This window comes from Chlorocebus sabaeus, chromosome 1 (assembly GCF_047675955.1).
Source record: "Chlorocebus sabaeus isolate Y175 chromosome 1, mChlSab1.0.hap1, whole genome shotgun sequence".
NCBI lineage: Eukaryota > Metazoa > Chordata > Mammalia > Primates > Cercopithecidae > Chlorocebus > Chlorocebus sabaeus.
The window spans coordinates 4,183,536-4,197,150 of NC_132904.1; the positions used below are offsets into that span (position 1 = coordinate 4,183,536).

At 42.0% G+C, this 13,615-nt stretch overlaps 1 protein-coding gene across 10 annotated transcripts in view; it reads right to left on the bottom strand.

Moving 5' to 3' along the window:
• The window catches only part of PPFIA1 (PTPRF interacting protein alpha 1), a 117,608-nt gene that overhangs the window by 6,218 nt on the left and 97,775 nt on the right, over positions 1–13,615 (bottom strand). For all 10 annotated transcript variants that reach the window (XM_008015793.3, XM_073009018.1, XM_073008990.1 and 7 more), the window contains 5 exons: positions 5,879–6,054; positions 5,695–5,792; positions 3,181–3,356; positions 1,686–1,754; positions 91–256 (listed from right to left, as the gene is read on the bottom strand). In XM_008015793.3, the coding sequence (XP_008013984.1) occupies positions 91–256; positions 1,686–1,754; positions 3,181–3,356; positions 5,695–5,792; positions 5,879–6,054 (685 nt within the window). The remainder of the gene's footprint in view (positions 1–90; positions 257–1,685; positions 1,755–3,180; positions 3,357–5,694; positions 5,793–5,878; positions 6,055–13,615) is intronic.

Below are 13,615 nucleotides of genomic sequence, written 5' to 3' on the forward strand. Positions count from 1 at the left end.
ACTGGGCCATTTTAGATCATTATTAATGTTCCAGACAAAAAGCTGCTCATGCTCCCAGCAAGTGGCAGGTTAGCACGACCCATCACCTACCGTCCATCTGCATCTTCTTTGGCTGCATTGAGGGGGAAGACATAGAAGACGTGACCCGGAAGTTTGCAGGGAGAGTCTCTGCTGACCCAGCAGCTAAGCCACGAATGTCCTTTGGTCTAAACTTTTTTCTCCATGAAGGTGCTCTCCTAAAGCTTTTATCATCATCCTGGTAAATTAAACAACAAAAAACAAGATTCATTTTAAAAAATAAACGTCAGAGATGTAAAGTTAAATGTCCTTTAAAATGACTGCTGAATTCAAGAATGTACGTATTCTTGTTCACGTGTATTTCATCCCTTCTTGATGACCACACAAGGTATTGCCCAAACTGGAACTTCAGCGTGAAATGGGGCATGGTGATGGTCCAGCTGGGCCTCAGCTGGCGAAGTGAGGTCGGTGCTGGGCCATGGAGATGTGCTCCTTCTCCCCAGCATCGTGTTCTACTTCTTACCTTGCAGGAATCACTTTCTTGCTACATAATAAATTTTTATTTATCTTAAAAATAGTTTATTTTTCATTTTTATTTATTTTTTTACAGACAGAGTCTAGATCTGTTGCCCAGGCTGGAGTGCAGTGGTGTGATTATAGCTCACTGTAACCTCAAACTCCTGGGCTCAAGCCATCCTCCCACTGCAGCCTCCTAAGTAGCTGGGACTACAGGTGTGCCCCTGCCACGTGCAGCTCTACAAACAATTTTTAAGCTATAAACAATTCTATCTTATGCCAGGATATAGCCAACGAGTGCTTCATCTTTAGAGGTGGCCTTCTATTCTCTCTGTCAAACTCAAGTTTTCTTAAGGTCCAGTTAAGAGACTCCTAATAGTGTGAAACAAATGAGTCATGGTTTGAAGGGGAAATTAACATTTTGTGTTTTTAATATACTTCTGAAACACGCCACCCCACCAATGCACAGGATTATGGGGGGTATACTCTGGACTGGGGTAGGATACCTAGTGGTCCCTAAAACCCAACTTACAGACTCTATTCCTAAGCTGCAACCAATGTTTTATGATGTGAAAACCATTTTTGAGGGATGTCAAAAATTAAAGAGCAAAAATAACAAAACTACCTTCTTGAAGGTATTACTTTTGTGGTTTTTTTTGGGGGGGTGTTTTTTTCTTTTTGAGATGGAGTTTCTCTCTGTCGCCCAGGCTGGAGTGCAGTGGCGCAATCTCAGCTCACTGCAACCTCCACCTCCCAGGTTTAAGCGATTCTCCAGCCTCAGCTTCCCAAGTAGCTGCGATTATAGGCACCTACCACCACGCCTGGCTAATTTTTGTGTTTTTTAGTAGAGATGGGGTTTCACCATATTGGCCAGGCTGGTCTTAAACTCCTGACCTCAGGTGATACCCCTGCCTCCGCCTCCCAAAGTGCTGGGATTACACGCATGAGCCACTGCGCCTGGCCCAGGTATTAGTTTTTAAAGGCTCATTTGTTAATAAATTCATAAGAGCAAATCCTAACTTCTAACATCCAGAGAGACTGCCTAGCTACATGATGTCCTGAGTATAATAATAACAGCTTACATTTCACACACATTTAAACATTTACACACGTTTCATAGACATTTAAAGAACATTAGGTCAAAAACTTACTTCATCAAACCTTCTATCAGTCCCCATGACCAAAAGGTTGTTAAATTCTCTTTCCAAGACAGCACGAGCCTGAAATAACCAAAGAATAACAAATAAAACTTTCATCAAATCTAATTTGAAGGGTGTTAGCATCATAATTGTTTTTTAAACCAAGACTTAAACTCCCTCACTGCTGGCTGGGTGCGGTGGCTCATGCCTGTAATTCCAACACTTTGGGAGACCGAGGAGCACAAACCATCTGAGGTCAGGAGTTCAAGACCAGACTGGTCAACATGGTAAAACCCCGTCTCTACTAAAACTATAAAAATTAGGACCTGGGTGTGGTGACTCATGCCTGTAATCCCAGTACTTTGGGAGGCCAAGACGGGCAGATCACTTGAGGTCAGGAGTTTGAGACCAGATTGGCCAACGTGGTGAAACCCCGTCTCTACTAAAAATACAAAAATTAGCTGGGCGTGGTGGCGTGTGCCAGTAATCTCAGCTACTTGGGAAGCTGAGGCAGGAAAATCACTTGAACCTGGGAGGCAGAGGGTGCAGTGAGCCAAGATCGCACCATTGCACTCCAGTCTGGGCAATAAGAGTGAAACTCCATCTCCAAACAAACAAACAAACAAAAATTCCTTCACTACTATGACTATATTGAACCATAATAATATTTTAAATCAGGGCATCTAATGTGGAGTCTATGGATGGACTTTTGCAGAAAGGGATCCATGATCCTTGGAGTCATATTAACAACGGTGTGTGGGTTGGTCAGGGGTACTGGCAAAAGATATTCAACGCCTTTTTTTTTTTTTTTTTCTTTTTCTTTGGGATGGGGTCTCACTCTGTCACCCAGGCTGGAGTGCAGTGGCGCAATGGCAGCTCATCATAACCTCCACTTCCTGGGCCAAGTGATCCCCCTGCCTTGGCCTCCCAAGTAGCTGGGACTACAGGCATGTGCCACCACACCTGGCTAATTTTTTGTATTTTTTTGTAGAGAGAGCGCTTCACCATGATGGCCAGGCTGGTCTTGAACTCCTGGACTCAAGCAGTCTGCCTACGTGGGCCTCCCAAAGTGTTGGGGTTGTGGGCATGAGCCACCTCGCCTGGCATATTCAATGTTCTGTAGAGGAATAAAAGTTCCCTGTTTTTCACATGAGCCCATAAGTCAAAAAGAATTACATAAGGCAATTAACCAAAAAAACAAAATTAATAAAATCTTCCTGTGGCACACCTAAAAGTACTTCCCTTTCCATGTAAGAACTAAATATATGTCACTCTTCTGATAAGGCACATGGGCTGGAATGAAAGATCCTCCTTATCTGGTTTATTGCAGGACTCTCATGCTTTCAACAGAAAAAGGAAAGATGATAGACCAAAAACAAAAAGACAAAAAAACTAGTTGTCTGAAGGTTTGTTTTTTTTTCCTAAGTTTTCTTTCTATTCAAATAACTGTCTATAATCAGGGCACCAACTGAACACTGAGTGCAGACACGGACAGGCTTGGCATCACCTGTGTGTTCTGCGTCGGGATCTGTAATAGCAGTGCCAGGGCACTGAAGTCGAAGGTTTCGTCTAAGGCCAGAAGTGCTCCGTGAACACCACTCTCTATAAGATTGTTTGCATATTCTTTAAGGCCAATTGATAGGATCCAGCGAATCACTCGATCATTGCTCCAAACAAGCACGTCTGCAAAAGAATAAAGACAATTATAAAAGTGGCTTCAGAAAGCCATCTTTATCACATGTACCGGGAATGCAGGAGAAAGATTCCTACCATGGTTCCTAATCCTTCGGCTCCTGACAAAAGTGCTGGGAGACACAGCTAAATAGACAACCATTTGCTGCACTGAGACAATGGTGTCCTGGCCCTGCTCCACTCTCAGGGAGACTCTCCCATTAGAACTCATCCTTCCAGTGAGCACAAGAGGAATGAAGTTATTATTTCTAGAGAAAAGAAGATAAGGAGGATCCAGGGATCAGAAGCCAGAGGACTGCAAGAACGTGAATACCTAACATGTATAAACATGCTTCACACACAGACTGGAGTCTTCTGAAAACTTCATCACGGATGGAGCTGGCTTCAGAATAAAATGAACACTTTGCATAATTCCACAGAAACCTCTCATTTCTAATCTTGAAGTCTTTGTCTCATTTTAAAATGAGAGAAACTTAAAAATATCAACCAGCATATTAGAGGCTTTGCAGAAAATCTTTTTTTTTCCTCTCTCTCTTTTTTTATTGACAAGGTGCTGCTCTGTCGCCCAGTCTGGATACAGCCTGGTACCATCACAGCTCACTGCAGCCTCAACCTCTGGGGCTCAAGCGATTTTTCCGCCTCAGCCTCCTGAGGGGCTGGAACTACAGGCGTATGTCACGAAGCCCAGCTAATTTTTTGGTACTGACAGGGTTTCACTGTGTTGCCCAGGCTGGTCTTGAACTCATGGGCTCAGATAATACTCCTGCCTTGGCCTCCCAAAGTGTTGAGATTACAGGCATAAGCTACCATGCCTGGTCACAATATCTTAAGAAAATTAACAAATTATTCAATTTGCTCTATTAGATCTAAAAATAGCCACTCTATAAAAATATATGCAGATGATCACCAATCACTTCCAAAGACAGTTTTTGTCTATTGGAAAGAGATGTAAAATAGATACAGAAAACAAAACAGATGGACATATTTCATTTCCAATGCCCTTTTCTGGATAAAAGTCCATACATATACACACATTGTATAAATGTCGACTTACGACTTTTCTCCTGATTCACATTAACTCAATCATGAGTAAACTTCCCTTCAACTGGGCCATCTCCCAACTATATTTTTATCCTTAGTTTCTTTCTTAGTAAAAAGTGGGGATGAAAACAGCACTTAGACTGATAGGGCTGAGGGAAAGACCAAAGAAGCCAACCCCGGAGTGCTTGGAGCACCCACCCGGTGCCTACTCACTGTGAGTAAGGCTGGCCTCTTCTTATCGCTATTGTTATTAGTGACTTCCTTGCATTCCAGGAATTCTGGGAGTCATTACTCTGAGCTTAATGTTTACCGTCTAACTTTAAAACCAAATTCTGACTGGGTGTGGTGGCTCACACCTGTAATCCCAACACTTTGGAAGACCAAGGTGGGAGGATCGCCTGAGCTCAAAAGTTCGAGATCAGCCTACATGACATAGTGAGACCCTATCTCTACAAAAAAAAAAAAATTAATTCCAGGCATGGTGGAGCACGCCTGTAGTCCCAGCAGCTACCAGGGAGGCTAAGGCAGGAAAAGCACTTGAGCCCAGGAGTTCAAGGCTACATTGAGCTGTGATCACACCACTTCACTCCAGCCCAGCCTGGGCTAGACAGCGAGACCCTGTCTCAAAATAAAATAAATAAAATGAATAAAATAAACAAACAAATAAATTTGAGTACCGAGTGAGAGGCTCCCCAACAGAGAGGAGAACCAACTCCTCGTCTTCTGGATGAATGTCCCATGTCCTCTAACCTCCCTGGCCTGTGTTTTCCAACTGAAATGCCTTTTCCTTACCCTAAGCAGCTCCTCCACCTTCTTCAAGGACTGGCTGAAATGTGGACGCTGCTTCTCCTTCCACTCTGGGGGCAGAACTGCACGGCGCTTTCCTGTGTTCCTGAACCCCTTGGATAAGCCCCCAGTCATATTTCTTACACTTGAATCATCAAGTGAGCTTTGCTCTGTTGTTATCTAACAGTGTGGAACAGCATTTTGGAGTGAAGGAGTACACAGGGCATGACCAAAGGAAAACTCTCAACTCATAGGAAATGACTAGCCTGAGACATTTAACCTCCAGACTGAGGTGTGAGAACACAGGGAACAGTTCTCTGGCTGTGGAAGAGGATGTCAAAAGCACTCATCTTCATCCAGCCCTCCTCTGCAATGACACTAGACTAGTTTTCTCCACTTAAATTTGGCCTTTCTTGATTTTTTGGAAAACAGGAAGTCACTGAGGCTGCAAACACACCAGCAAGTAGGAGTGAACTAAATCAATTAAATGTCATGTACTAGCCTTTTATTTCACTCTGACTTTCTTCTCTTTTTCTTTCCAGTTCTTTCCGGTCATAATTTAACCTTCTCAGGCACATAATTCCACACTGGAAACTGTTTCTATTTGGAAGAAAAGAGAGATGATTTAGAGATGGTAACAGTGAAAAATCTTAGCCAATTAGTAAGAACTATCTCCATTAAGTTACCTGTGAAAACTGTCAACCATTTTCAGCTGCCCTCGAAGGTCTTTCTTGGTCAAGTGGTCCAGCATCCTGGCGTCTACAAGGCACTCCATGAAGTAGCTACGGTACTGGGGTAGGCCCAGGCTGGGGAGCCACTCGTTGCCGATCCACTCATGGTTCATGTCCCCATAGGCGAGTGTCTGCTTTTCATAAATGAAAAAGGTCAGTTATGGAGGAAGTCTCAAAAGCAGTTTAAATCATTTTTAAATTGAATTTTTAATCTATTACCTATATTCTCAAAGGCTAAACTAGTGATAATTTTATAACTGCAAAACAATTTGATCTCTTCTTCTCACCTTTTAAATTTGTTAGTAAAATTTTTATACAACAGGAATCGTAACATTAAAAATATATGATTCATTGTGATAAATTTAACTTTTTAATCAAACTACAAAAAAAACTGTACCTGGCTACAAATTTCCTCTCTGAAATAGTTTTTAATATAATAATATGACAACAAAGATTGATCACGACTCATGAACAAGTTTGAAGGCTGAATTAAACACTGCTCCCTAAAATTATCTCTGGTTGGTTTACATTTTAACACTTTGTTTTCCTAAACAAAAAATCTATTTCAAAATCAGTAAAAGTAAGTTAAAATATAGTTTTAGAGAAGAGATAAAGCAACAACCAATAGGAATGAATGGGGAAACATGCAAATCCACAACTACAGTTGAAAAAATTCAACACTTCTTTCTCATAGCAATTGATGAAAAGAGCAAAAAAAGAAAAAAGAATATAGAAAACCTAAACTAACAACCCTTAACCAACCTGACCTGACATTTTGTAGAACACACCACCCAACAACAGAATATAGAACACTCCACCCAATAACAGAATGTAGAACATGGCACCCAACAACAGAATATAGAATGTGCCACCCAAACAATAGAATACAGAACACATCACCCAACAACAGAATACAGAACACGCCACCCAAAAAGAGAATACAGAACACACCATCGAACAACAGAATATAGAACATCCACCCAACAACGGAATATAGAACACACCACCCAACAACAGAATATAGAACAATCCACCCAATAAGAGAATATAGAACATGGCACCCAACAACAGAAGACAGAACACGCCACCCAACAACAGAATATAGAACACGCCACCCAACAACAGAATATAGAACACGCCACCTAACAAAAGAACACAGAACACTCCATCCAACAACAGAATATAGAACACGCCACCCAACAACAGAATAGAGAACAATCCACCCAAAAACAGAATAGAGAACAATCCACCCAACAACAGAATAGAGAACAATCCACCCAACAACAGAATAGAGAACAATCCACCCAACAACAGAATACAGAACACGCCACCCAACAACCAAATATAGAACAATCTACCCAACAACAGAACATAGAACAATCTATCCAATAACAGAATATAGAACATGCCACCCAACAACCGAATATAGAACACGCCACCCAACAACAGAATATAGACCACGCCACCCAACAACAGAATACAGAACAATCCACCCAACAAAATATAGAACACAGCACCCAACAACAGAATATAGAACACGCCACCCAACAACTGAATATAGACCACGCCACCCAACAACAGAATACAGAACATGCCACCAAAACCAGAATATAGAACAATCCACCCAACAACAGAATATAGAACACGCCACCCAACAACCGAATATAGAACACGCCACCCAACAACAGAATATAGAACAATCCATCCAACAACAGAATATAGAACAATCCACCCAACAACAGAATATAGAACACGCCACCCAACAACCGAATATAGAACACGCCACCCAACAACAGAATATAGAACAATCCATCCAACAACAGAATATAGAACAATCCACCCAACAACAGAATATAGAACACAGCACCCAACAACAGAATATAGAACATGCCACCCAACAACAGAATATAGAACACACCACTCAACAACAGAATACAGAATACGCCACCCAACAACAGAATACAGAACACGCCACCCAACAACAGAATATAGAACACGCCACCCAACAACAGAATATAGAACAATCCATCCAACAACAGAATATAGAACAATCCACCAACAACAGAATATAGAATACACCACCCAACAACAGAATACAGAACATGCCACCCAACAACAGAATACAGAACATGCCACCCCATAACAGAATACAGAACACGCCACCCAACAACCAAATATAGAACAATCCATCCAACAACAGAATATAGAACAATCCATCCAACAACAGAATATAGAACACAGCACCCAACAACCGAATATAGAACACACCACCCAACAACAGCATATAGAACAATCCATCCAAAACAGAATATAGAACACACCACCCAACAACCGAATATAGAACACGCCACCCAACAACCGAATATAGCACAATCCACCCAACAACAGAATATAGAACAATCCACCCAACAACAGAATATAGAACAATTCACCCACCAACAGAATATAGAACAATCCCCCCAATAAGGGGAGAGATAACACACCAACAACGGAATATAGAACACTCTAACAACAACAGAATATAGAACATGCCACCTACCAACAGAATATACAACAATACACCCAACAACAGAATATAGAACATGCCATCCAACAACAGAATGTAGAACATGCCACGAAACATCAGGATATAGAATGCGCCACCCAACAATAGAAGATAGAATCCTCCACCCAACAACAGAAGATAAAACGCTCCACCCAATAACAGAACACAGAACGCTCCACCCAACAGAAGACAGAACCTGCCACCCAACAACAAAATATAGACCACTCCACCAACAATAGAACACGCCACCCAATAGAATATAGAACAATCCACCCAACAACAGAAGATAGAACACGCCAACCAACAACAGAATATAGAACAATCCACCCAACAGAAGATAGAACATCCCACACAACAACAGAATATAGAACACACCACCCAACAATAGAATATAGAACAATCCACCAACAAAAGAATATAGAACATGCCACCCAACAGAATATAGAACAATCCACCCAAAAATGGAAGAGAGAACATGCCACCCAACAAAAGAAGACAGAACACTCCATCCAACAACAGAAGACAGAACACGCCACCCAACAACCGAATATAGAACACGCCACCCAACAACAGAATACAGAACACGCCACCCAACAACAGAATACAGAACAATCCAACCAACAACAGAATATAGAACATGCCACCCAACGAAAGAATATAGAACATGCCACCCAACTACAGAATATAGAGCACATCACCCAGCAACAGAATATAGAACACTACACCAACAACAGAATGTAGAACACGCCACACAACAGAATATAGAACACGCCACCCGACAACAGAAGATAGAACACTCCACCCAACAACAGAACATAGAACATGCCACCCAACAAAGAAAATAGAACACGCCACCCACCAACAGAATACAGAACACGCTGCCCACCAACAGAATACAGAACACGCCACCCAGCAACCGAATACAGAACACGCCACCCAACAACAGAATATAGAACACACAACCTAACAACAGAATATAGAACACGCCACCCAACAACAGAATACAGAACGTGCCACCAAAAATAGAATATAGAACATTGATCCAACAACGGAATACAGAACACGCCACCCAACAACGGAATATGCAACACTCCACCCAACAACAGAATACAGAACAATCCACCCAACAACAGAATATAGAACACTCCACCAACAACAGAATATAGAACACTCCACCAATAACAGAATATAGAACATGCCACTGAACAACAGAATACAGAACAATGCACCCAACAACAGAATACAGAACACCCCAACAACAGAATATAGAACACGCCACCGAACAACAGAATACAGAACAACGCACCCAACAACAGAATACAGAACTCGCCACCCAACAACAGAATATAGAACACGCCACCGAACAACAGAATACAGAACAACGCACCCAACAACAGAATACAGAACTCGCCACCCAACAACAGAATATAGAACATGCCACCAAAACCAGAATATAGAACATTGACCCAACAACGGAATATAGAACACTCCACCCAACAATGGAATATGCAACACTCCACCCAACAACAGACTATAGAACACTCCACCAACAATAGAATATAGAACAATCCACCCAACAACAGAATATAGAACACGCTGCCCACCAACAGAATACAGAACATGCCACCCAGCAACCGAATACAGAACACGCCACCCAACAACAGAATATAGAACACACAACCTAACAACAGAATATAGAACACGCCACCCAACAACAGAATACAGAACGTGCCACCAAAAATAGAATATAGAACATTGATCCCACAACGGAATACAGAACACACCACCCAACAACGGAATATGCAACACTCCACCCAACAACAGAATACAGAACAATCCACCCAACAACAGAATATAGAACACTCCACCAACAACAGAATATAGAACACTCCACCAATAACAGAATATAGAACACGCCACTGAACAACAGAATACAGAACAATGCACCCAACAACAGAATACAGAACACCCCAACAACAGAATATAGAACACGCCACCAAACAACAGAATACAGAACAATGTACCCAACAACAATACAGAACACGCCACCCAACAACAGAATACAGAACTCGCCACCCAACAACAGAATATAGAACATGCCACCAAAACCAGAATATAGAACACTGACCCAACAACGGAATATAGAACACTCCACCCAACAATGGAATATGCAACACTCCACCCAACAACAGACTATAGAACACTCCACCAACAATAGAATATAGAACAATCCACCCAACAACAGAATATAGAACACGCCACCCAACAACAGAATATAGAACATGCCACGAACAACAGAATATAGAACATGACACCCAACAACAGAAGACAGAACATGCAACCCAACAACAGAAGATAGAACGCTCCACCTAATAACAAAAGATAGAACGCTCCACCGAACAGAAGAAAGAACACGCTACCCAACAACAGAATATAGAAGAAACCGCCCAACAACAGAATACAGAATGCGACACCAACAAGAGGATACAGAACACTCCACCCAACACAGAATACAGAACACGCCACCCAACAACAGAATATAGAACATGCCACCCAACAACAGAATATACAACACTCCACCCAACAACAGAATACGGAACACTCCACTCAACAACAGAATACAGAACACACCACCCAGCAACAGAATACAGAACATGCCACCCAACAACAGAATACAGAACACGCTACCCAACAACAAAATATAGAACACGCCACCCAACAACAGAATTTAGAACAATCCACCCAACAGAATATAGAACACACCACCCAGCAACAGAATATAGAACAATCCACCCAACAGGATATACAACAATCCACCCAACAACAAAATATAGAACGCTCCACCCAACAACAGAATATGCAACATTCCACCAAACAACAGCATACAGATCACTCCACCAACAACAGAATATAGAACATGCCACCCAACAACAGAATATAGAATGCACCACCCAACATCAGAAGATGGAACGCGTCACCCAACAACAGAATATAGAACACGTCACCCAACAATAGAATACAGAACATGCCACCCAGTAACCGAATATAGAACCGTCCACCCAACAACAGAATATGCAACACTGCACCCAACAACAGAATACAGAACACTCCACTGACAACAGAATATAGAACATGCCACCCAACAGAATATAGAACACACCACCCAACAACAGAAGACAGAAGGCGCCACCCAACAACAGAAGACAGAACGCGCCACCCAACAACAGAAGATAGAACGTACCACCAAACAACAGAATATACAACATGCCACACAACAGAATATAGGACACGCCGCCCAACAACAGAATATAGAACACGCCACCCAACAAAAGATAGAACACACCACCCAACAACAGAATACAGAACATGCCACCAACAACAGAATATAGAACATTCCACCCAACAACAGAATATAGAACACTCCACCAACAACAGAATACAGAACAATCCACCAATAACAGAATACAGAACACTCCACCAACAACAGAATATAGAACACGCCACCCAACAACAGAATATACAACACGCCACCCAACAACAGAATATACAACACGCCACCCAACAACAGAATATACAACACGCCACCCAACAACAGAATATACAACACGCCACCCAACAACAGAATATACAACACGCCACCCAACAACAGAATATACAACAATCCACCCAACAACAGAATATACAATCCACCCAACAACAGAATATACAACAATCCACCCAACAACAGAATATAGGACACACCACCCAACAAGAGAATATAGAACACGCCACCCAACAACAGAATATAGAACAATCCACCCAACAACAGAATATAGAACAATCCACCCAACAACAGAATATAGAATATGCCACCTGACAACAAAATATAGAACATGCCACCTGACAACAGAATATAGAACACGCCACCCGACAACATAATATAGAACACGCCACCCGACAACAGACTATAGAACACGCCACCCAACAACCGAATATCAGACACTCCACTCTACAACAGAATATAGGACACACCATCCAACAACAGAAGATAAAACACTTCACTCAACAGAAGATAGAACACGCCACCCAACAACAGAATATATATTCTTTTACTATCTGTATAGTATATTCTCACAGACAGACAAATCTCAACATACTTAAAGAGACTGAAATCAAGGTACATTCTCTTGACTTCAACAGAAATTAGAAATCAGTAATAAAATGCTATCTAGAACCCCCTACTAAATATTTAAAAATTAGCATACTTCTAAATAATTCACATCAAGAAATTACAAGGGGAAATTGTTCCCTCTGTCACCCAGGCTGGAGTGCAGTGGCGCGATCTCGGATCACTGCAGCCTCGCTTCCAGGGTTCAAGTCATTCTCCTGCCTCAGCCTCCCGAGTAGCTGGGATTACAAGCACAAGCCACCACACCCGACAAATTTTTGTATTTTTAGTAGAGATGGGGTTTCGCCATGTTGGCCAGCCAGGCTGGTCTCAAACTCCTGACCTCAAGTGATCCACCACCCACCTCCGCCTCCCAAACTGCTAGAATTACAGGCGTGAGCCACTGCGCCCAACCAGAAAATATTTTTAAAGAAACTTTTAAAAAATTCAAAAATTGTGGGAAATGGTTAAAACAATACCTTGAGAGCAAAAATCATGTCAAAGGATTATCAATGCAGAAAGACCTAGAAAATCAATGATCCAAGAGTCTGCTTTTAAAAACTTAAACTAGGCTGGTGCGGTGGCTCACACCTGTAATCCTAGCACTCCAGCAGGCCGAGGCAGGCGGATCACCTTTGGTCAGGAGTTCAAGACCAGCCTCACCAACATAGTGAAATCTCATCTCTACTAAAAATACAAAAATTAGCTGGGCATGGTGGCATGTGCCCGCAGTCCCAGCTACTCGAGAGGCTAAGGCAGGAGAATGGATTGAACCCGGGAGGTGGAGGATGCAGTGAGCCGAGACCATGCCACGGCACTCCAGCCTGGGGGATAGAGCGAGGCTCTGTCTCAAAATAAAAAAAATTAAAACTTAAACTAGAAGAACAAATGAAATCCCCAGCAAGCAGAAGGAAGAAGGTAAAAAAGCAGAAATCAATGAAACAGAAAATAGAAAAATAACAGCAAATAAACTAGTGAAATGAAAATCTAGTACTTCATA